This window comes from Rhea pennata, chromosome 16 (assembly GCF_028389875.1).
Source record: "Rhea pennata isolate bPtePen1 chromosome 16, bPtePen1.pri, whole genome shotgun sequence".
Lineage (NCBI taxonomy): Eukaryota > Metazoa > Chordata > Aves > Rheiformes > Rheidae > Rhea > Rhea pennata.
In genome coordinates, this window is record NC_084678.1 from 16,709,978 (window position 1) to 16,731,141 (window position 21,164).

At 52.6% G+C, this 21,164-nt stretch overlaps 1 protein-coding gene across 3 annotated transcripts in view; it reads left to right on the forward strand.

The window, feature by feature from the left end:
• ZNF512B (zinc finger protein 512B) overlaps positions 1-21,164 on the forward strand; it is a 41,773-nt gene that overhangs the window by 10,654 nt on the left and 9,955 nt on the right. For 2 of the 3 annotated variants that reach the window (XM_062589587.1, XM_062589588.1), the window contains 12 exons: positions 489-617; positions 1,178-1,350; positions 1,518-1,771; positions 2,800-2,871; positions 4,633-4,767; positions 6,153-6,277; positions 8,898-8,990; positions 9,871-9,969; positions 10,977-11,264; positions 12,001-12,192; positions 19,689-19,790; positions 20,841-20,903. In XM_062589587.1, coding sequence (XP_062445571.1) covers positions 489-617; positions 1,178-1,350; positions 1,518-1,771; positions 2,800-2,871; positions 4,633-4,767; positions 6,153-6,277; positions 8,898-8,990; positions 9,871-9,969; positions 10,977-11,264; positions 12,001-12,192; positions 19,689-19,790; positions 20,841-20,903 — 1,725 coding nt within the window. The remainder of the gene's footprint in view (positions 1-488; positions 618-1,177; positions 1,351-1,517; positions 1,772-2,799; positions 2,872-4,632; positions 4,768-6,152; positions 6,278-8,897; positions 8,991-9,870; positions 9,970-10,976; positions 11,265-12,000; positions 12,193-19,688; positions 19,791-20,840; positions 20,904-21,164) is intronic. The other variant, XM_062589589.1, reaches the window with a different exon arrangement.

The window sequence follows — 21,164 nt, forward strand, 5'->3', positions numbered from 1 at the left end:
AAGCACCGGGGAAGGGGTGATTTATTCCCTGCGGAATTGTGCAGTTTAATTTCAATGCAAGAGCATGGACAACATACAGAGAAGTTTGTCATGAAAGTGTGGGCACGGGGTGATTTACTAACTAGATGAAATGTGGGGCGGTTAAATCACCTAAGTGACTGATTTATTCCCGTGCCTGGGCGAGAGTGTGCTTTATGCTCTGGAAGGCATGGCAGGGTAAATTTTCAGGAGGAACCGCTGGCCTGTAGAGCCTGCATCATACAACTCCATTATGGTCCTGTTTGCTGGCAGGAGCCTGAGTGTGCTGAAACACAGCCCTGTGGTTTGCTCTGCAGTGGTGCAGTGGGAAGTGGCTGAGGAGGTGGATAGGAGCAGTGCGAAGGTCTGATTTGTGTCCCTGGGCTTCTCGAGGTGCACGTGCATGCATCATGCACCTGGGTATGTGATGCTCCTCACTCAGCTATGTCCCTCCTGTCTCCTGTTCTCAGCTCCCCCTGATGAACCAATGGAAGGACGAGTTCAAAGCTCACTCCAGGGTGAAATGCCCCAATTCAGGCTGCTGGCTCGAGTTCCCCAGCATTTATGGCTTGAAGTACCACTATCAGCGCTGCCAGGGGGTAAGGAGACCTGACGGCTCTACGTCCTTTCTTGCGTTACCATCCTCGGGATAAAGTCACACCTCTTGGGCCCTCAACCTCAGAAAAAAACGTGAGATGAAAAAAGGGGAGAAAAGCCATGAGGGCACAAATGGGACAGAGGCTGTTTGTGAGGTGTGTGTGAGAGTGCCAGGGTCCCTTCGACACTGTGTCAGGTCTAGCTCAGAAGTGACCTGGGCCATCAGTAGCTCCATTTCCGTGCGGAGAAAGGTATTTATGCAGTGTCCTATTTGCCCACCCACAGTATGTGCTGCTGTTAAAGGCACTTTCAAATTATCCCTCAACCAACCAATACAGAGTCAGAGTTTGAGCCAGACCTTTGATCCAGCTCTTAGTAGTTTGTTTGCCCCAAAGGAGCAGCTTGCCCCAAAGGAGCAGCAGCGACCATCTCCTCCTGTCCACCAGCCACAAAGCACTCCTGAGCTTCCTGGCCTCACTGCAGAGCGTGCCTCTATCAGGAAAAGCCTGGTCTTTTTGCAGTCTAATGTCAGTGACCGCCTGTCTCTTCCCATCCTGCACAGGGTGCGATTTCAGAGAAGTTAACATACTCATGCTCATACTGTGAAGCTGCCTTCAGCTCCAAAACCCAGCTAGAAAAGCATCGCCTCTGGAATCACTTGGACCAGCCAGTGCCAACCAGCAAAGCAGAAAACAAAGTGCAGAAGTCCATTGGGAAAAGCAGTGGCAAGAAAAGGTACCAGGTGGTAGTTGGGCTGCTTGGCAGTGGTGTGGGGATGGTTGGGAGCAGGGGAGAAGGGAAACTTTCCCACTTTCATTCCCATGGGCTAGGGAGGGGGAGAGGTGTCAGCAATGTTTATCTCTCAACCCCTCTTTAAACAAGCCCTCTGTGCTTTGCCCTAGAGCTGCTGAGAGTTCAGCTTGCCCAACCATCCATCCCAAACAGGCAAAGACGGAAAAGGCTGTGGCCCAGGACCACGCTGAGAATGGCGAGTGCCTGGTGGAGAACCGGGAGAGCAAGGAGTTTCAGATTGCAGCAGCAGAGGCGATTGCAGCCGCAACGCCCACGGCGAAGTCTTCGAGCTGCAAGGATGCTAGGCAGCAAGGGGGCAGCCAGGCTTCTCTGCAGGAGGAGGACCCCGAGAGGATGAAGCACAGTAAGATTAGAGCCCGGGACTATGTTGGTTCGGGAGCCCGGAGAGAGTGTCCCACAGGAAGGGCAGGGACTCTGCTCCAGGGAATGCTGCTGCGAGTTTACCTCCATGAGCAGTCGGATCTCAGATGCAAGGGCAAATAGGATCCAGGGAGGGCCTGCTGTGGGTGCCTGAGGAGCAGGGTAGGAACAGGATGGCATGGTGCTCCTTCCCCAGCAAAGTGTCCTGGCCGCTGGCAGTCAGCACAGGGCTTCCCGTGCTAGAGACTGCACCCTGCACAGCTGTCCAGGTTGGCAAACCTCAGTGGCCCTATGAAGCCTGTCCTCTCTGAGTGTATCTGATCTTTTTTTTTTTTTTGAACATCCTGGAAATTTTTGCCCCCACCAGTTACTTGCAGCAGCGAGTTAAAAACAGTTTCAGCTGTGGCAGAAGTGTAACTGTGGGACCCGTGTGTTTGGAAGTGGATTGAATTACCTGCAACATAGCAAGCTGCCATATGTCAGTTCTGACTGACTGTGGAAGTTTAAACCAGAGTGATTCTAGCAAACGCATTTTCTGTAGGAGTTGGGATAGGGTAAGGAGGCTCACTGCTTTGGATGCTGCTGCGTGGCTGGCAGGCTGTGACGTGCCAGGCTGTGGTTATTCCTACCACAGTGCAGTTTTGCGCTGCTTGTGGCCCCAAAGCGAACCCGCATGGATACCATAGCTGCTGAAGCTGTGCAGGGTATGGAAACCATTAGACATTTGGCACTACGTAGCGCCACAATTTCCAGCCATTGAATTGCCTTCCTTGGATACTACCATGTCTCCTCAATTGTGGGGGTGGGAAGCAGTGTCCTGTTACTGTTTGGTGAGGTGGCTGCTTCAATAGCCCCTTTATTTCAGGGTGGAAAAGGCCTCCATGGGGTGGATCCCTTCTGCTCACTCCTGACATGGAGTCTGTGCACACCCCTTGCCTTGGGACTGCTGCAGGCCACCTTGCAGCACAGTTATTTGACCAAATCTCTCTCTGTTTCTCTCTCTTGAGTCAGGAAGGAAACAGAAAACTCCCAAGAAATTTACAGGGGAGCAGCCATCCATCTCGGGGACGTTTGGACTGAAAGGTAACGTGGGGGCAACCCTTGCCAGCTGTAGGGTTGTAGCTTCTCCCTGGGGCATATCAGGGACATCCCTTCCCCGTGGTGGTGGCACATGGGGGTTGCCTGTGCATGCCTTGGGGGACGTCATCCTGGAGGAGCATTGGAAAGGGAAGGAAAGGCAGCAGTGCTGCCAACTCTGTCCATGCTGCCTTGGGAGCCTGTCCTGGGAAATGAGGGAAGAGGGGAATAGACCTGGCTTACATCTAATTTGTAACACAAGACTGAAGAGCTGCAAACACAAGTGGTCCGTGCAAAAGGCCCGAACAAAGGTCTGGGATGTAGCAGAATTTCCAGTGGAGTCAAGAAGGATTTGTGCTGTGTAGAAAGACTCAGAGCGCATCCATCCCCCAAATAGCCTCTCCAGTGCTGGTCGCTTTCAAGGAAGTGAATTCAAAGGGGGAAGAGATGCATTACCAGAATGTTTTCTGAGAGGAGATTTGGAAGTTGTCTTACTCAGCCTGACGAAGGGAGAGTGAGAGGGACTGTGGTTGTGCTCCGTAAACACCCTAGTGTGGGTACGAGGGAGGGAGGAAACCTGGAAGATCCCTGGCACAAGAGCAATGGGACTTGGACTGACTATGAAACTCATTCAATCGGGGAAATTAGAAGAAGGTTTCCAGGCACTGGAGGAGACAGCACTTTCCAGTATGAGTCCTGAGGGAGAGGCACTAATAGCTTTGAAGGAACTAAACACACTTACCAATGAGTGGATTGGATGTGGTCCCTCCGATTTCCTGTTCTCTGGCTCCTGGGAAGTCTGGGGTCATTTCCCTTCGCTTCCCCACAGAGGCGTTGCCATGGACCGAAACATCTGTTGTGGATTCCTCGTGAATAAACCGGACCCCTGACTCACTGCCTCAAACGGAGAGTGAGAATGGGCAAGCGTTCGCCTCTGTCACGCGGTTGCAGTGGGCCGCCTGTAACACCCCAGCACGGGTAGCACAGCCAGGGGGCAGGTGTTTTTTTCCATTCATTCCAAGAATCGCAACCCAGCCCTTCGGGGACACACGCACCCTTGCAGCGGACTTGAGAGCAGGTCTGACCCTGGCACTGGCATTGCCTCGGCAGCCTCCTTCCCCCGGAAGCGCAGACGCAAGGCTGAACTGCGTGTTGGTCTGGGGTGGTCGGACCCAGGGTCAGAGCCCTAGTCCTTCATTAACTAGGCTTTCTGAAGCAGCATTTGCAAGTCCCGTTTTCCATTTCTCGTGTCAGCATGGGAATTCTGAGGCATTCGGCACAGCAGAGCTGTGAGGGGGAGACTAGGCAGTGCTGCTGCTGCCATCACGCTCTTGGCACGTGCTGAGCCTTCCTCCTGCTCGCTTGGCTCTGCTCACCGCAGAGAGAAGGGCTGGCCTGAGCCAGCGCTTCAGTGGCTGACGGCCGGTGTCGTTAGCAGCCTGAATGGGGAGCACGTGCTTTGCCCGTGCACTCATGCAGGGGAGGGTTCTCCCTTTCTGGAAGCAGCCTACCCCTGCTTCACCCTAGAGTTTCTGTAGCCCATGAACTGACTGGAGCAGGGGAAATGATTATCCTTGTGTTTACAAATCACCATGAGCTATTTTGACATTGCCTGTCATACTTAAGGGCCTGGTTCTACACAAATACGGTCGTGGCAGACCTACAGCTGACTCAGTGTCCCCGTGTCGGAGATTTTTTTTCCTCCTGGTAAATTCAGGTCTGATGGTATTAAAGCAAGCATTGAATTAAAATTCTCTCCCTCTGCAGGTCTTGTCAAAGCAGAGGACAAAGCAAAAGCCCATCGAGCCAAGAAACTGGAGGGGAACGCCAACATGGAGGACCTGAAAAAGAAACCTCCTGGAGCTGGTGTGAAGAAGGAAATGGTCATGCATTTACCAGCAGGTAGGGCTTGTGGAAACAGAGCAGCGGCAACAGCTTTGTCCACAACTTAGCTGCTCTGCCAGCTCATTCCCTTGCTCTGCTCTGAGACTGTGTGGTCCCCCACCTTTGCGCTGCAGCTGGTGGTCCTCACATCCCTCCAGGCCTTGCGGGCTGTTTTACCAGGTTAGTATTCTATGAGGTTTGTGAGCAGAAGCATGAGCTGAACCCAGCACAAGACAAGAGCTGGAAGCAGGCAGTTCCCTTATGTCTGAGATACAGCACATGTGTGGAAGCAGCCACTGGTCCTAACATATTGGTGTGACTGCAGTGGCATCCTGATATTGGTACCTTGCACAGGGACAGAATGCTTTGCTGTAAGCACTGGGAGTTGACAGCCAAATCCTGGTTCCTCATGACTGCAGTTTGACCACAATTTGGATCAACTCCAAAGATGATGACATTTTTGTACTATCACCTTCAAGAATGATGCCAGTGCCTGGCTTCAGGGGCAACTGTGTTTCCCCTGAGCCTCCAAGGCACAGCCTGCATCCTAACACAGGTTGCTGACTTTCCCTGGAGAGCTCTGACAGCAGAAGGAATGCAGGATGTGCAAGATAAACACAGCTGCAATTCCTTGCACAGGTTTCAAATTCAAATAAACAGCTCTCTGATCTCACAGATGTGTGAAAGCATCCAAATAAACAGACTTGGCAGGTTGTATCCAGGCCAGGTTTCCTTTGCTGGAAATCTAGTGTGTTCTGCTGAGAACATGGCATGAACTCTGGGTCTGGGAGCAGGTTTTGGCCCCACATATCTGTTATTCTGGGTGTTTTTTAAGCTTGTCACAGCCATTCAAATAAACACATGGCTGGAAGCTAGCATGCCTATTAGCTGCCTGTGCTTCCGCCGGAAAAAAAGAAAGCCAGGGAAAACTGTCCAGGCACATGGTCCGGATGGAACCGAGACATTCACCTTTGTTTCACTCCCACTAATTGTTTCATTTGGCAGTGGGAGTTGTTCCAAGCAGGGCAAGATGCGGTGGCCAGGGGCATTCTAAGATTTAAACTCCCTATTTGCAGGATATGGAATGGAGCTGGAAAAACAAACCTCATTTTCCTTATGAAATGTGAGCAAGTCAGGCAACAATACATAAAGTGGCCCAGTGACCCAATTTGACTCAGGCGGCTGCAGGAATTGCATAGTGGTAGAGCTGCAAGTGCCTGTGTGATTTGTGCATCTAGATTTGACTTGACCCATGACTGTGAGAGAATTTCAGTAACTTTCCCCCCTAAAGTGGCTTTCAGCTGGCGAACCAAGACTTAAAAAAGGGCTCTCCTGACAAAAGCCCTGGGCAGGTTGTTGTCTGTGCTGCTGAGCGTAACACCTCTCTCCTCTCCCCTTGCCAGCAAACCCTGAGGACCAGTGGCAACGTGAGATCAGCGAGAAGGGAGAAGTTGCCTGTCCGACTTGCAGTGTTATAACCCGAAAAACTATTGTTGGGCTCAAAAAGCACATGGATGTCTGCCAGAAGGTAAGAGCTTGCCATCCTCAATCACAGCTCGTTTGTGTTTCAGGGGGGAATGCAGATATGCATGTTCTTTCAAGCCACGCTCATAAATCTGTATTGGTAGTTCCTAAAATTGATTCTAGGGCAGTTTTATAGAGCACTTGCTAGTCATCTAAAGAGAGCTGGCTGCTTGACTTGGATTCAGATTCACAGAGGGATTTGGGTACCTAATTTTCATCAATTCTGAATCCCTTTGTGGTCTGGGCCCCTTGTCCCAGTGTCTTCAGCAGAGTTGGATATTTCTAGTAGCTAACTGAATAGTTCTAAGGCTAGTGAGATTGCTGGGCTTGTCTGTAATCTAGCCTACTTCAGAGCTCCAGCTGTGAGATTTTACTGTGCACCGTGCCTCGCATCAGGCCAGATAAATTGTGGTTGAATGAGAGCACATCTCAGAGAGACATCAAGCCTAGATGCACTCAGGCAGACTGTGAAGATGCTGGAGTTCCATAACGGTGCAGTGAAAAACTGTCTCTCTGCCACAGCGCCATCAATCAGAGCAAAGGATTATGTCTTCATCCATCACCTGGCATGGTGCAGAGCCACCGTCACAGAAACCCAATGTGGGATCAATGCCTCCCGCTTGGAAAATACGTGGCTCAGCTTTGATTCCACATTCATTTGCTGTAAATGCCTCCTCAGCCTTTGCCTCAGCTTTTATGCAGCAGTGGGAGGCTATTATTCCTTATCCCTCATATTACATTGATGCCGAGCAGAATCCTGAGGTTGCTAACATCCTCGTGGCTTCAGGGAATGCGAGATCTTGGCCATTGTCTCTCAGACCTCCTGTGCTTCCTAAACATCTCTCTTGCCGGCAGGTTGCATGCAAGGCCAACCAACCTGCTGAGCGGGGATCTGCGAGAGCAGTCAGGCCTGGCTTCCCCTCTATAAATAGGTGTGTGGGTGTTCAGAGGAGGAAATGAGGCTCCCACAGCCTGCTAAGCTTGTGACAAGGGGCAGTAACCACTTCTCTGCTCCAGAGCCAGTGCCTGCAGGCTGAATCTGCCTGGAGAGAGGGCATCACTGCCACTCTGGGATATGAGAGCAGAAGTAACTGGCCTAGTGGAGCTGCAGGCTCTGGCCCCAGGAGCAAGTATTTTGCTGTCCTTCCCCATGAGGCATGGTCCCCACTGCAGCAGGCTGGGGCTGGGGCATTTCACAGCACCCCTGCCAGAGAGCAGCCTGTGAGCCTGTTCCCGAAACACGGCCACCCCTGGGTGCATGACCTCAGCTCCATCTCTCAGCAGCAGCTCTGTGATGAGCCCGTGGCATGCTCCTAGCCTCCCAATCCCCACCCCTATTGCTGCTTTAATGGTTTGTGTTTCTTATGATGGGAAAAGGATGGACAGAGTCTAGAAACTCTTATACAGCAACTGAAATAGGTTCCTCAACTCCAGTGTTGTCACTAAGCAGTCTACCCCATTTCCTTGGGCTCTGGAAAGGAAATAAAGAACAGAGATGGTTGTGACTTGCTAGTGCCTGCAGGAGATGACGGCAGGATCTCTTCCTTGCAGCCAGTTGATGTCTTAACAGGAACTTATTAGGGTATGAACACATCATGTTCTTCAGTCCTAACCACAGGAGTAAACCCCAAATTAGTTGAAATCGGCATGTGATGAGTCAGGAAGCTTTTAGATATCCACCTTGTTAGGATCAGTCCTTAGGTCTGGCGCACGATTAACTGATCAGGGCATAAATACAAGTGAGTCGCTCTCGGCTGGCTGCAGTTCGTTCCTCATTTCCCAAGAGGTCCAGGATGAGGGTGGGTTTGTAGCTCCATCTTCACCCCCCCCCCAACTGCTAGTTCAGACTCAACTGAACAGGGATTGGTGAAGGTGGAATGGCAGCCAGGCAGCTAGGACAGATGGAGCAGGGAGCAGACCCAGCTGTCCAGCCACTAGCTTTTGTTTCTTGGAGCTGGAAGTATTCATCTCTTGAGTCAATAAATTCTGATACCTGCTCCAAAAAAAATCAGGATCTGCTTACTCACTTTGCAAGTTCCCCTTGTAAATCAGTACGTCCATGGCAGCACGGTGGAACAGTGTGTTTTTAATGCCTCTCTCAAGTCGTTCAGGAAACCAAGTTCAGGGGTCAAGCAGCAGAGTACTATGAAGCGGGAAATATTCTGCTGATGGGAATTTTGTGATTTGCGCTCAGCAGCATCTTAATTCCGAACAGTCCAGATGCCCATAAAGTGTATTGTATGCTCTGTCTGTCATAGTTAATAGGGTTGCAGAGCACAATCCACTAATATACTGCTAGATCAAAGCTCCTTCTCTTACCTATCCCTCAAACAGGAAGACTGAGAGACCAGGTCCAGATGTTTCCACCTAATACGTTTTAAATCCACATCCAAAATGGAATGTTTTCCAAAAACTGGGGCATGTGGGTTTGATAACCGTTTTCAGGATGATAGAGAGAAATCTCTGGGCTGCAGACATGAATTGGGATGGGGTAAGAGGTGCTGAACTGCCTACTGATCCCACTGCTGCGAAAACAGCTTCCCGTGGGGTTAGAGCAGAGCAGCAGCCCTTGGAAAATCATACATGTAGTAACCTCCATGGTGATTTGCCTCTAATTTCTTTAGCTGCAGGATGCCTTGAAATGCCAACATTGCAAGAAGCAATTTAAGTCCAAAGCTGGGCTGAATTACCATACGATGGCTGAACATGTCAGCAAGGTAAGAATGCTGGCCAACTCTCACCTCACACCTCATTTCCCCTCTCTCCCCCGAGATGCAGATGCAGAAGATGAGGCAATCAGCGTCTGCTTTTCTTTGTCTTTTTTCAAAGAAGGGATTCAGAACACCATCCTTGCAGTGTCTTGCACTCTGCTCAGTCCAGACAGTAGCCTTCACCCTTGGCTGCTGTGCAAAACCATTCATTTCTAGGCAACTAGTTATGTTCATGTGGATCTCTGGGAACAGAGCAGAGGATTAGAAAAATAAAAGTTCAAATACCAGAAAGGGGGACTCTTCAGTGAGTTTTGAGGCAGATTTTGAGTGGCTAAGCTCTGCCTCCAAAACTATGCCCGTAAATCCGAGACTGATGAGTTCTGTCTTGCATGAATCTCACAGTCCAGTGTTTAGTGCTCTGCCATGCATATGAGAAGTAGCCACAAAATTTGTCATGAGCAAAATCTGGCAGGCACCAGTTTAGATGCTGTTCTTAAAAGTCTGATTGCATATGTCTCTGAGATACGAGGGCAAGGCATAACTGTATTTCTGCATGTCCCATGTTTACCAGTTCTGACTTGTCTTTTATCTGTGCATGAGTGTCCTGCTGTCTAGTCTACCTGGTGAACCTTCCATGCGGGAACTGCTCATGGATTTCTCAGTTGGCTTTTTGAGGGTAAATACAGGAAATGCATGGTCCATTTTGGCATATAACAGCGAAAACATTGGCGCACAGTAAAGCAGTGGGAGATCCAACATTTTTAACAGGAGGTTCATTCCCCACCAAGAGCAACTCCTGTGAGGCAGAGGTTTACCACCCGCTCCTGGCACAGAGAACATGAGTAAATGGTTGACTCTGTCGCTTCTGTTACTTCCTTGTTTCCAGCCTGTTCCTGTGGAAACCTCTGGACTTGGTGAACAGGAAGAGCGGGAAAGGCTGAGGAAAGTGCTAAAGCAGATGGGAAAACTGAAATGCCCCAATGAGGTATAAGAACAATTCCTGTTTCTTGTTCTGTGCGAAGATGGAAGGACTGAGTCCCAGTGCAAAGGGGCACACGTGCTCTTCAGGAACCCCTTAGCACGCTCTCAACTTTTCACACGAGTGCACCTTAGCTCAGCTGTCCCTGGCCTGTTGGCTCTGAGCGCTATAGCAAAGGGCCATCCTAGCCAGAGGGCTGGAAGTAGGACAGGTTGGAGAGCATTCCCAGAAGGACAGTTTCTGACTCAAGAACTCAAGCTACTGCTTGGAAAAGGGTGTTGTGCTGCTGGTAGCGTCCTAGGCAAAGCACAAAAATAAACTAAAATAAACCAAAACAGTCATAAGCCAGCTGCAGACAAGTCATGAACAGGTAAAGGGGGCATGTGGCAGAGCTTTGTTTCTGTGGGTGGTTTGCTCTCCATACAAAGCAGTCGCTGCCATGCCGACCTCTTGCTGCCCACCTTTCGTGTTTCTGAAAAGCCCTATCGGCTTATCAAAGTGTGGCGTGTGGCACAGAGGACTGGGGCTGCTCCCTCTGCCACTCTGTGTCCCACAAGCAACTGTTGCGTCTGTGGCTGTTTGGGAGGGAGCGGTTGGACAGCAGCAGAGAGAAAGCATGAGGTCTCCAGACCGTGGCATGGGATGCGAGGCCCCCAGTGAGCCCATGTAGCCCAGCAACATGGCTCTCTGCATGGGTGGAGAGCTGGCCAGTCTGGGACAGGGGCTACAGGTTAGGAAATGCCAGACCCAAGGGACCCCAAGTTTGGGGTGTAATCATCTCTCTCAGAAATGAAGGACCTAGAAGTCCTTCAGGCTGTCAAGGCCGGTGGAAGAGTGGCCTTGGGACAGGCCTGTTGGCTGGCGATTCCCCCATTGCTTGAAGGGGACAGGGTTTATGGGGGGGACTCTCCAGGACGTGTTCCTCCCTTCCATGCAGGAAGCATGGCACCATGACTGTTACAACATGGGTATGTGAAGTGACAGTCCCCCCAACCCTTCTCTTCCCTCCGTAGGGTTGCGTGGCCAACTTCTCCAGCCTGATGGGGTACCAGTACCACCAGAAGCGGTGCGGCAAGCAGCTCACCGAGGCTGACAAGCCTGTCTTCAGCTGCCCGCACTGCGGAAAGAAGTATAAATCCAAGGCTGGCCACGACTATCATGTGCGGTCAGAACACATGGCCTCGGTGAGCCCCCCGGACACCTCCGCAGCCCGAGGACCGGGGCCATCCGTACCTGTGGGTGACTGCAGAGCTGCAGAGCCTGCGGGCAGGACCGAGTCGGGCCGGGCCGAGCCAGGCAAGGCAGGTGCAGACATCGAACTGATGCTGGTTTTTTCCCTAACATCACACTGAACGTGCGTTGCACCGTGCGTTGTAGATGGGGAACTGACCGCAGCCCGCTTTGTTCCTGCGAGAAAGCAGGGGCATGTATTTAAGTAAGGGCAGCTGTGGCCTGCTCTGGAAGGCTGAGGCAGGGCTGGTGAATGGTGCAATGGGGAACACTCCCACTCCGGAGCGCGCGCTGAGCGCAGGGCTGTGCTCTGGCCACCCTCCATCCACACACTCTGAAAAAAGACCAGGCTGCTCCCTCAGCAGCCAGTGAGCGCCGGCTGCTCGCCAGCACTGGGGTGCCTGTCCCTGGGGACCATCCTCTTGTGCTCTTTTGATCTCTACTGACAGTGCATCTGACTCATAACTCTGTAACTCTAATAAAGGGAGACATTTATACACGTGGGAACGCTAGGAGCATGAAAGGACGTGATCAGTCCGACGCTCAGGCTGTCTGCCTGGCTGCGCTAGAAGGTGGGTTTGTTGCAGCTCAGAGGCTGAGCCTCAAGTGCTGAACAGGCCTGCAGAACTGGCCCAGAGAACTTCCAGCCAGCCTGGGGGCACACTGCAGTCTCTGCAGTCCCCACTTGCAGAAAAGCAGGTCTGCAAACACCCAGACAAAGTAGACCTGAGCATCCCTACTCCAGGGGGAGGAGAACTCACCTCCTCTGCCTTGGCTGTGCCCTGCCTGACTTGGTCTCTGTTTCAGCCTCCAGAAGAGCCAAAGGTGAAGCCGGAGCCTCCCCCCATAGAAGATTTTGAAAGGACCCCGAGTGGCCGCATCCGTCGCACGTCAGCCCAAGTGGCCGTCTTCCACCTTCAGGAGATAGCAGAGGACGAGCTCGCCAAGGATTGGACCAAGCGGAGGATGAAGGATGACCTGGTACCTGAAACCAAGCGGGTGAGGAGCATTCCTTCTCTTTTGTGCAATCTGTACGCAGGGATCCTGGAAGGCCAGTGTGGCCCCAGGGGACTGATCGTTCACGCCTCTTTATTTTCTGCATGTTAAGTGAATTAGTGGTGGTGGAGGCAAAATCATTGCTTAAGAGGCCATCTAGCACTGCCTGGGTCCCAGAGCTGCCTCCACTGATCTGGAGCCTCCTTACAATGCCTGGCTGAGGGCAGCTTTGCCCTTCCCACTGCCAGGACCAAGTTTAAACAGAGCAAAAGGTGGTGCTGTTTGGGCAGTGGAGAGATCAGAGTCTGGCGTAGAGGAGGTCATGGGGAGAGGTCAGTGGAGTTGGCAGTCAAGAGGAGCATGTGGAGAGCCTGAAGGTTGGATCTCAGACACTCTCCCTTGCGCTGTCAGGGGGCAGAGACACTTCAGACAGAATTTCCTTCCTTTCCTGCCTTTCCTTAATGCTGAGAGAGGCTTCTTCCACGGGGCCCTTGGAGATAAAGCACCGGCAGTATTGCCTGCTGTCCAGCAACCCTGCGGGGGCCAGCCCTCACCATCACCAGCTCTCTGAGAGAGCAGTGCTTCCTGCAAGCAGAGGAGTCCTGAGCATGGAGACAGGGCTGGAGCCCTGTTGTCCCCAGCAGCAATGCACAGTCATCCTGGGGCTGCAGGATCTGCTCAGCAAAAGTTGATGCCCCATCAACTCTGAGCTTCATGGAGACATTGGAGTAACATGTTAAATCAAACATATCATCGGGCCTTGGGAAAAACTGATTATTGGGAGTGCTCTTGAGCTGAAATTCCCTCAAGGAATGCTTCTTCTGGACTGTAACAAACAGTGAAACAGCAGCAAATCATAAGCCTTTTCAGTGCAGAAGGAAGAAAAGAGAGGAAGTGAAGAAGTTTTCAATCATTCAGTTGATACCTTTCAGCCAGCTCAAGGACACAAAGGAGAGCCAGCCTGGAAGTCATTGCACAAGCTGCACACCTGTTTCCTGGGTGCACAGCTTTGCAACGAAGTGTCGAGTCTGTAGTTTGCTCTGTGTAGTTGGGTATTTCTTGTCCAGTGCCCTGAAATTCACTCTGGGCAGGATATGGTGTGCATTGGGAAGGTGGGAGTGAGGGACACGTAAGCACTTCAGCCTCCTCCAGAGGTGAACTCCCTTAGAGCAGAGGAAGCCTGGAAGGTGTCTTCAGCCCAGGCTTCCTTGTGGTTCTCTGAAGTGTCACTTCAGCTCACAGTACCAATCTTTCTTAGGTGATTCCTCCTACTCTGCACTGCAGGGGGGGATATCAGATGAGCAAGGAAATGCTTTAGTGCAAGAGCAGCTAGAGTGTGGCAGTGCTGAGAGCTATGAGGGTGCAGAGTGTGGGACAGTCCCAGCCTGAAGGACCTAACTGTACCCCAGAACAGAGTCAAAGAGCCAGTCTGGAGAAGTGATGCAATTCACCACAGAAAATTGGTGGTACAACAGCTGAATTTGAGTGGAAAGGCCTTCCAGCTGCCCCTGTCCTGGCTCAAGTGCTCTCAGCAGAAGTGCCATCTTGGTCCTGCAACAATTTGAAAGAACTAAGCCTGACTCAGTGCCCAGCCTGCACACAGTGGGCAGGTGAAAAGCTAGCACACAAACCAACCAGCATCTTCCTTACGTGTCCTGACATCCCTGCGAGGCAGCCTCGATGCCACTACCTGTCTTAGGAGGGCTAGAGATTTTAGTGCCAGAGCTGGTTGAAAACGTTTTTTCCCCCATACTCTGTGTTTTTTGGGGGGAAGAGTTTGATGATTTCCAGATGACTTCAGCTGAAATGCATTTATAACCTAAAAAAGTCAAGCCCAAAGTAGCTGTTTCATTTCAAATACTATCTGCAGGCCTCAGGGAGGAGAGGTGTTCTGCTCTCTTCTCCCCCCTGTAGCCTCAAAACCTGCTGTAAAACAAGGCTCTTGATCTTGAGGACTGGGACTGCAGCCCTGTGTGGTGTGTTGCTCTCCCTGGCTGTTCCTGGCCTTGTGTTGCACAGATGAATTTTCAAGGCGGTCAGTGCATTGGGTGAATGTGTGTATGGCTGTGCGTGTGTGGGTGCGTCTTGCAAAGACTGTCATGTTCACTAGACAACAGTCTATGACATTTTTACTTGAGGAACAGTGCTAGAAGGCAGCAGGAGGCAGGTTCTTCCCAGGGAGGCTGGTAGGAGCTCTGCTGACTTCAGTATGTCCTGCTGGGTCCAGCACTGCTTTGCTGAGTAACGACTTACATTGCTTCAGACTAGTCTACAGTTCATAAGTGCCTCGGCTAAGAGTGTGGGAAAAACCTGCCAACTATGAGCGAGTGGAACATGCCAGCGAATGCCTAGACTGACCCAGTTACGGCCCCAAAAATAGTGCTTTCCTGAGAACTGGCTTCAGCCATCCTGGCAGGAGTGCTGTGTTGCAGGTCCAGGTCCTGGTCGTGTGGGAGGACCAGAGGAGCGGGCAGTGTCCCGCAATGCTGCTGCTGGGGTTTGTGGTGGCTGACCTTGGCGGGGAGCTGGCAAACCAGAGCTGCTGGTGCTGCAGAAAGACAAATGCCTGTTACCTGGGACTGGGGCCTGAGGAGTAACCACGTCAAGAAGAGCCAACACATGCCACCTCCTCTTCTCCCACAGACCATACCCAGCCATTGGGAGAACGCTGTGGAGTTTCACCGAGGCACAGTGGGGCCCTCGCTGGCTTGTATCTGCAGGAAGGTGGGAGAAGCGGCGGATTGCTGCTGCACCTATTGCCATTTCAGCAGGACCTGGGGATTTCCGCTTGCTTTTTTTTCATCACTTGCATCAGAGTAAAACCAGCTTGTCCCCAAACTCTCCACACTGTTACCACCACGGTCTCCCCATGAGAGGGGATTTTCGGGGAGCTAATGAAGAAGCCCTTCCCTAGGCAGCAAGGATTTTCCTTCCTTGGAGCAATTTAGTGTGCAACAATACTGCTTAAAACCTTGGGGGAAGTAGTGCAGCTCCTCAGCAAACTGATGGGATCCCACGGGCTCCCGAGCTCCTGCGTCTCCCGTGAGCCGTGCCGTGGCGCTCCCTCCCGAGGGAGTGCAGTGCAGTGGAAAGTGTCCTTCAGCAGATCAACTGCAAGTGGCAGTGCTGGGCTGCCCAAGGTCGTCTTCCTTAGCGAGCCCCTCAAGGCTGACTGCCGGTGGCAGGCATGGCCACAGGAGGGCAATTTCCCACGCAGGCAGCACCTTGTAACTTCGCCTTTAATGCCCTGGCCCCAGGGAAGCCTGCAAGCCTGTGCCAGCACTTTTCTCTTACCTTACCTTCTTGCTCTTTCTCCTTAGCTCTCTCTTTGCCTAACTCCCCAAAGGCCAGGCCCCGTGCACGACCCTCCCCTCCCCATCCAGATGGCAGCCGGTCTTGACTGGGGAGAGGAGGTTGGGTTCGAATCCCGTTGGTGGCCCGTGGTGGGATGCATTCGCGTTTCCCCGAGAGAATGGATTCCTTCGCACCAAAGCAATGGCATCGGAATAAACGATTGCTGCTTGGATCCCAGGCCCTCCGATGCTTCCCTTCTTTACTAACCAAATCCAGCATTTCTAAATATACACTGGAGTCTTATTTTCTCGCTCTGATCTTTATTTGCCTCTGGATAAGCTGAACCAGATGGAGTGTTTCACAACGGCTGCTCGCTGGGGATGTCAGATGGGGAAGGGCACACCCCTGCTGTTTTTCTGGGAAAACCCTCCGACTCTCCGCTGGCCTTTGCCGAGGCCAAGTGGACAATAACCTTCCTGTGAACAGTCTCTGATCACACCTTGATCCACTGAGAGAGGAAACGGGCTTTTGGCAGAGGAGCGAGAGACCGCGGAGGTTGCTGGGTGGCACGGCGCAGGCAGGCGGGTGCTGGACCTGGCTCTGGCTGTCCATGTGGCTGTTTCTCTGATCTGGGGCAGGGGAGTGATTCCTCTGCCCATTTTGGAGGACTGATTTAGAGAGAAAGCCTCCTGGAGCAGAGGGGAGAAACATCTAACAGGCAAGGCAGGAGAAAATGCCATGGAAATCCAGTTATTTCATGGTTTGATGTGTTTTCAGTGCACCTGTGGAACAGCCTGCGCTGCCGGAGGTTTTAGGGGAGGGAAGTCTGTGTGCCACGCGCCTCCCGGCTCCTTGGCTGAGCTGGGCTCCTTGCCCCAGCTCCGACGGGGGCTCTGCCCCGGCACGCTGCTCCTCTCCGGCCTTGCTGGGGCTCTTTGGGGAGCAGTTTGCTTTTGTGCTCATGCATGATGAGAGCTGATTAGCTGTGCGTGGCTCCTCGTGCCGCCTTGGACTGCTGCGTTAACGATTGATTAATTAACGACAGCTCAAGGTGGAGTGCATCGTTTAGGGACATGGCAAGAAAGGAGGGTCCAGTCCCCGCTGGGTTCCTCCGTGCGGGAGGTGCTGGGTTTTTGCTGGGGCTGCCGCAAGCCCCAGTTGCACCAGGCAGCGCTGGCGCTCGGAGGAGGACTGCAGAGCACCCGTGTCTCAGCCCTGTGCAGAAGCGCAAGCGTGGTGCATTTTCAAGCCCGCAGGTGTCTCAGCACCTCTCTGGGGTCTCTGTTGCCGCAGGGCCAGGCTGCTCTCGCAGCGTGCGGCTGGGGCAGACCCCGAGGGCACTCGCTGTAAACTCTCAGCAGAGCCTGGGTGCTCCAGGGGTGGAAAGATAGGGCTGTTTGCAGTGAAGGTTTGGTGTAGACCAGTCGTAGAACAGAAAGGCAAAAGTCATCGTTGGACTTGGGTTTTTAAGCAAACCTCGCTGTGGAACCAGAATAAATTCCAGAGCAGAAGAGCCTGGCTCGGGGTTGTCCCCAGAACAGTGGCCCTGTGATCCGGGCAGAAGCCAGCAAGTGAAGGAGCCAGGCTGAGCCCTGCAGGCCCGTCTCACTGTGGGCCAAACTAGATCTGAGCCAAAGCTTCCAGGTGAGACCTTGGTTGGGCTGAGTCCTTCCTTTCTTGCCATGCTGACAAGAGCTGATTTGGTGACAGAGCTGTCCAGAACTGGCTTTCAGCCAATGCTGTTGGATGTGTTTTGACTTTGCCTTCCAGTCAAAATTAGCTGTGGTTTCCCAGGGACAGGAACGATGGGCGATCAGAGAGACATGTCTTGCACTAGGAACCTCTCTAGCTTAGCAGGCCTGCTGAAATTGAAGTTTGTTGGCTTGGGCTGAGGCAGTGTGCATGGTTCTCATTTATTGTGATGTATTTTGGGGAAGGGGAGAGCTGTCTAGGGAGCAAGGGGATTGAAATATGAAAGTTAATTAAATAAAACTGTCAGTCAAAGAAAACAAGCCTTCCCACCCCAACATCCTCCAACTGTTGAGAAGAGATGGGCTGTGGCCAAAACCAGTTGTAGTTGTTTAATGATTTGGCTATGAAGATTTTCACTTACAGGCTGTTTGAGGAAAATGAATGGAAAAAAATAAAATATTCCATGCTTGAGGCTCCTTCTTAATAGAGACATAAAGATGACTTTGACATTCCCAGAACCACAGCGCCCCAGGAAGACAGGGATTTGCATGTTATTGTGCAGTGCCTGTGGGAGGAGAGCAGGAGGGATTTTTCCCTGGAGTGGGAAGCCAGAGCAGCAGAATGCACATCTCTGAACATCCCCCCTCGTCTCCTCCCGGGGGATGCGCGGAGGGAGAGGTTGTTGCTGGGGTTGTATGTGGTTACCATTAATGTTTGCTCATTCATGGGACTGATTGGCTTTTAATTAAGGAGGCCGTTTGGCATCCCAGCTCTCAGTATCAATGACAAAAAGGGTCTCCTGTGTTCTCCCCCGGAGGTGACATTGCCTTCCCCGGTGGTGGACCAGGCGGTTGGTAGATGCACCATGCCAGCATTTCAAAGCGCTGTGCTGGCATCTTACACAGCTGTGAAGCATGACAGAGGAGCAGCACGCTGGGGCTTGGGGGGTTTTTCCACATCCGTCCTTGTAACTGTTCCTGCTGCTGTTTCGCAAGGCCCCGTGCCCCTGCCCGTCGCCAGGAGCGAGGTCTCCCCGGGCTCCCTTTCTCCTCCGCCTGCGCTCCTGCGTGCCGAGACGGGGCAGAGGGGAACGCATGCTCGCATCCCGCTTAGCTTTGCATGAAAACGAAAGGGCTGTGCCTGAGGCCAGCCCGCCGCTTCGCAAATCTGGCAATTGCAGTGGGAGCTGCCTTTTCAGGGAGCCAGAGGTTTCGGAGCAGTCTGTTCGGCGAGGCCGGTTGCCCCAGCCCAGCTGGACAACAGCAAATCCACAGCTTATCAGCGTGTTCAGGAAAAATCACATCTGGGAAAGAAATACAGCCAGCTGCCTCCCCATGTCGTCAGAAATGTGAACTCTGAGTCCTCGGGGCACATTTTAAAGCACAGCCTGTTTTTGCACCTCTCTGCAAGCACAGTTTCTGCTTCCTTCCCGGCGAGCGCAGATAGACAGACGTGACAGAGGCACTGCAGCCACATCCGTCAGCGCTTGGCCTGCACAGGGCTGCGGGCAGAAGGGCCATGGTGGTGGCTGAGTAGGGAAGCAGCTATTTGGGCATTGGGTACCTCGGTCTGTACATCACAAGCCAGTGCAAATTGCCCAGGCCATGCTCTGCCGTGGGGAGAGCGTGGGCTTTGGTGCCCAAGGAGCATCCTTCAGTCCTGGCAGAGCTCATTTGGTGAGGCCAGGAGTTGCGTCAACATAGTCTTGTGGCTGCAGGGCAGCTCAGGTTGCAGGCAGAGCATCCTGTGTCCTGTGCAGATCTCACCATAGCCGTCCTGCTGGCACCTCTGGAGTCAGCCCCGCAGCAGCAGGCAGAAACCAGGCCTTGCGGGTACGGGCAAGCGACGCGATCGCATGGCGTGGAGATGCTGCCGACGTGTTTGTATGTGCTGAACAGGCAGAAGCGGAGTTCGAAGGGCCAGCCTGCTATGCTAAGCCTCAAAGTTGCTAATAAAGCAGTAATTAAAAGCACTTGGAAGCACTCCTGCCAAAAGCAGACAGAAACACAGGAGTCTTTCATTGTTTAATGGGTTATACCCATTAATCAGTGGAAGGCAGCCACGGAGGCTCTTCAGACTTGGCGGCCGTTCCCTCTGCCCAGCCTGCAGGGTTGCTGGTTCTGCTGGTTATGAAATGCAGCAGAAGGGCCACTCTGACACAGTGCGCCGGAAGCGCTGGGTCCAGGCCTGGCCCCCTTCAGCTGGCGGGAGAGCAGACCCTGGGACATCTCTCCTCTGAAGGCAAGAGGTTTCCAGTGCTGCTTGGGCACGGTCGTAGCACAGGCGATTTCTGCCATGCTCCTCTGCCTCTGTCCTCCAGCCCTGCTGCCTCCTCGCCGGTGGCACAGCAGCTCGGACGCAGGGGGCTGATGACATCTCGAGGCGAAGCCTCCCAACTAGTTTTCAGCCCCAATTTGTTTCTCTGGGAGGCAGACCCCATTTGAGGACCAAGGACTCATCCAAAGCTGGGACTGGTGCGTGCTGCTCTGCTAATCATGTTCTGTTATTCACAGCTCAATTACACCCGACCAGGACTTCCTAAGTTAAATCCGAAGCTCTTGGAAAACTGGAAGAACGAAGTGAAGGAGAAGGGTCACATCAACTGTCCCAACAACGTAAGGACCATTTCTGTTCTTCTCTGGGCTGTCCTGGTTGCAGGCTGCGCTAGGACGGGGGATTTTCATGCCAGAAACCCACCAAAGGCAGATTGTCACTCAGCCCCTGAAGGAAACCAGCAGTGAAACTGTGGTGGTGTCTGGTTACTGTTAGGACACCCATTTCACCAGCTTTCCCTGTAGTTGCTGAAGTGGCTGCTTAAAGCCCATCCTATCCTCAGGAGCTTGCTGCTGCTCTCAAGGATTCAGAGGGGTGCAGGGGCACCGTGTCCCCTAGTAGGAGCGGGTGCTCTTGGGCTGATGGTTCAGCTTGGATTACCCAATTCAGGTTCTAGAGATGCCTTTGGGCAGTTCCCAAGATCAGGACGGAGCAAATGCTGTGCTGTCTGTGCTTAAAAGTCTCTTGCAGCATAAAACTGAGACCAGTTTTAAGTCTGTTTCTTAAGATACATGGGTAGGCACAGATCTTTGGGACATGGTGTGTGAGCTTCATCTTGCTGTAAAATGCAGCCTTGGCCTGAGCTCCTAGGGAGGTGAGCTCCACCCTCGCGCTGGGCCACTGATTTATGATCTGAAACAAAGCCTTGGTAATGGGAATGTGGAACGGGGCTGTGACCGCAAGGCTGGGGGAGACGCGCTAGCTAATTAATGTCATACACAGGCACTTTGAAAAGATGTTGCTCAGAAACTGGTCATGCTGCTGCCCGGGTGATTTCTCTTCTCCGTTAAGCGTCTGCTGTGGCTCCAAGAACTCCTGTAGCCCAGCAGGGCCTCCTGACTGCTCACAAATGTACGTTTTTCACAGAGACATTTACGGGAGACATTTTTCAGCCCGTTGCAGAGGGATGTGGCCACATGATTCCCATTAGCATTAATAGGAAACGTGTGACCAGAGCCCTCTGCCTCTCGGAGAGCATTAACCTCACGCTGATTAGCCTGGACCAGTGGCCTTGCTGGCACAGCAGGCTCCTGGCCATGGGATGAAGGAAGGCAAGGAGATGAGGCAGAAACGTGGCAAACCCTCCTTTTTTTTTTTCTTTCCCCCCACAGTGCTGTGAAGCCATTTACTCCAGCGTCTCCGGGTTAAAAGCTCACTTGGCCAACTGCAACAAGGTAGGCCACACTTCTTAAAGCTTTGGCTCTGAGTTGGAGGTGGGTCTTGTCTTTCTCTACTTGCTTCTTCTCCGGAAGAAGCAGGCCAAGGGGTAATGGCGCAGGTTAAATGTCACAGTCGCCTTCCTGTGACGGCCAGACAGTGTCAGGAGTGGATGGAAGACAGATACTGACTGCATGCTGCTCCCAAATCCTGCCCACGGGACCGCCCTCCATCCTGTAACCCCTTAGCTCAAGGCAGGGTAAGAGGCCCATGAGTTG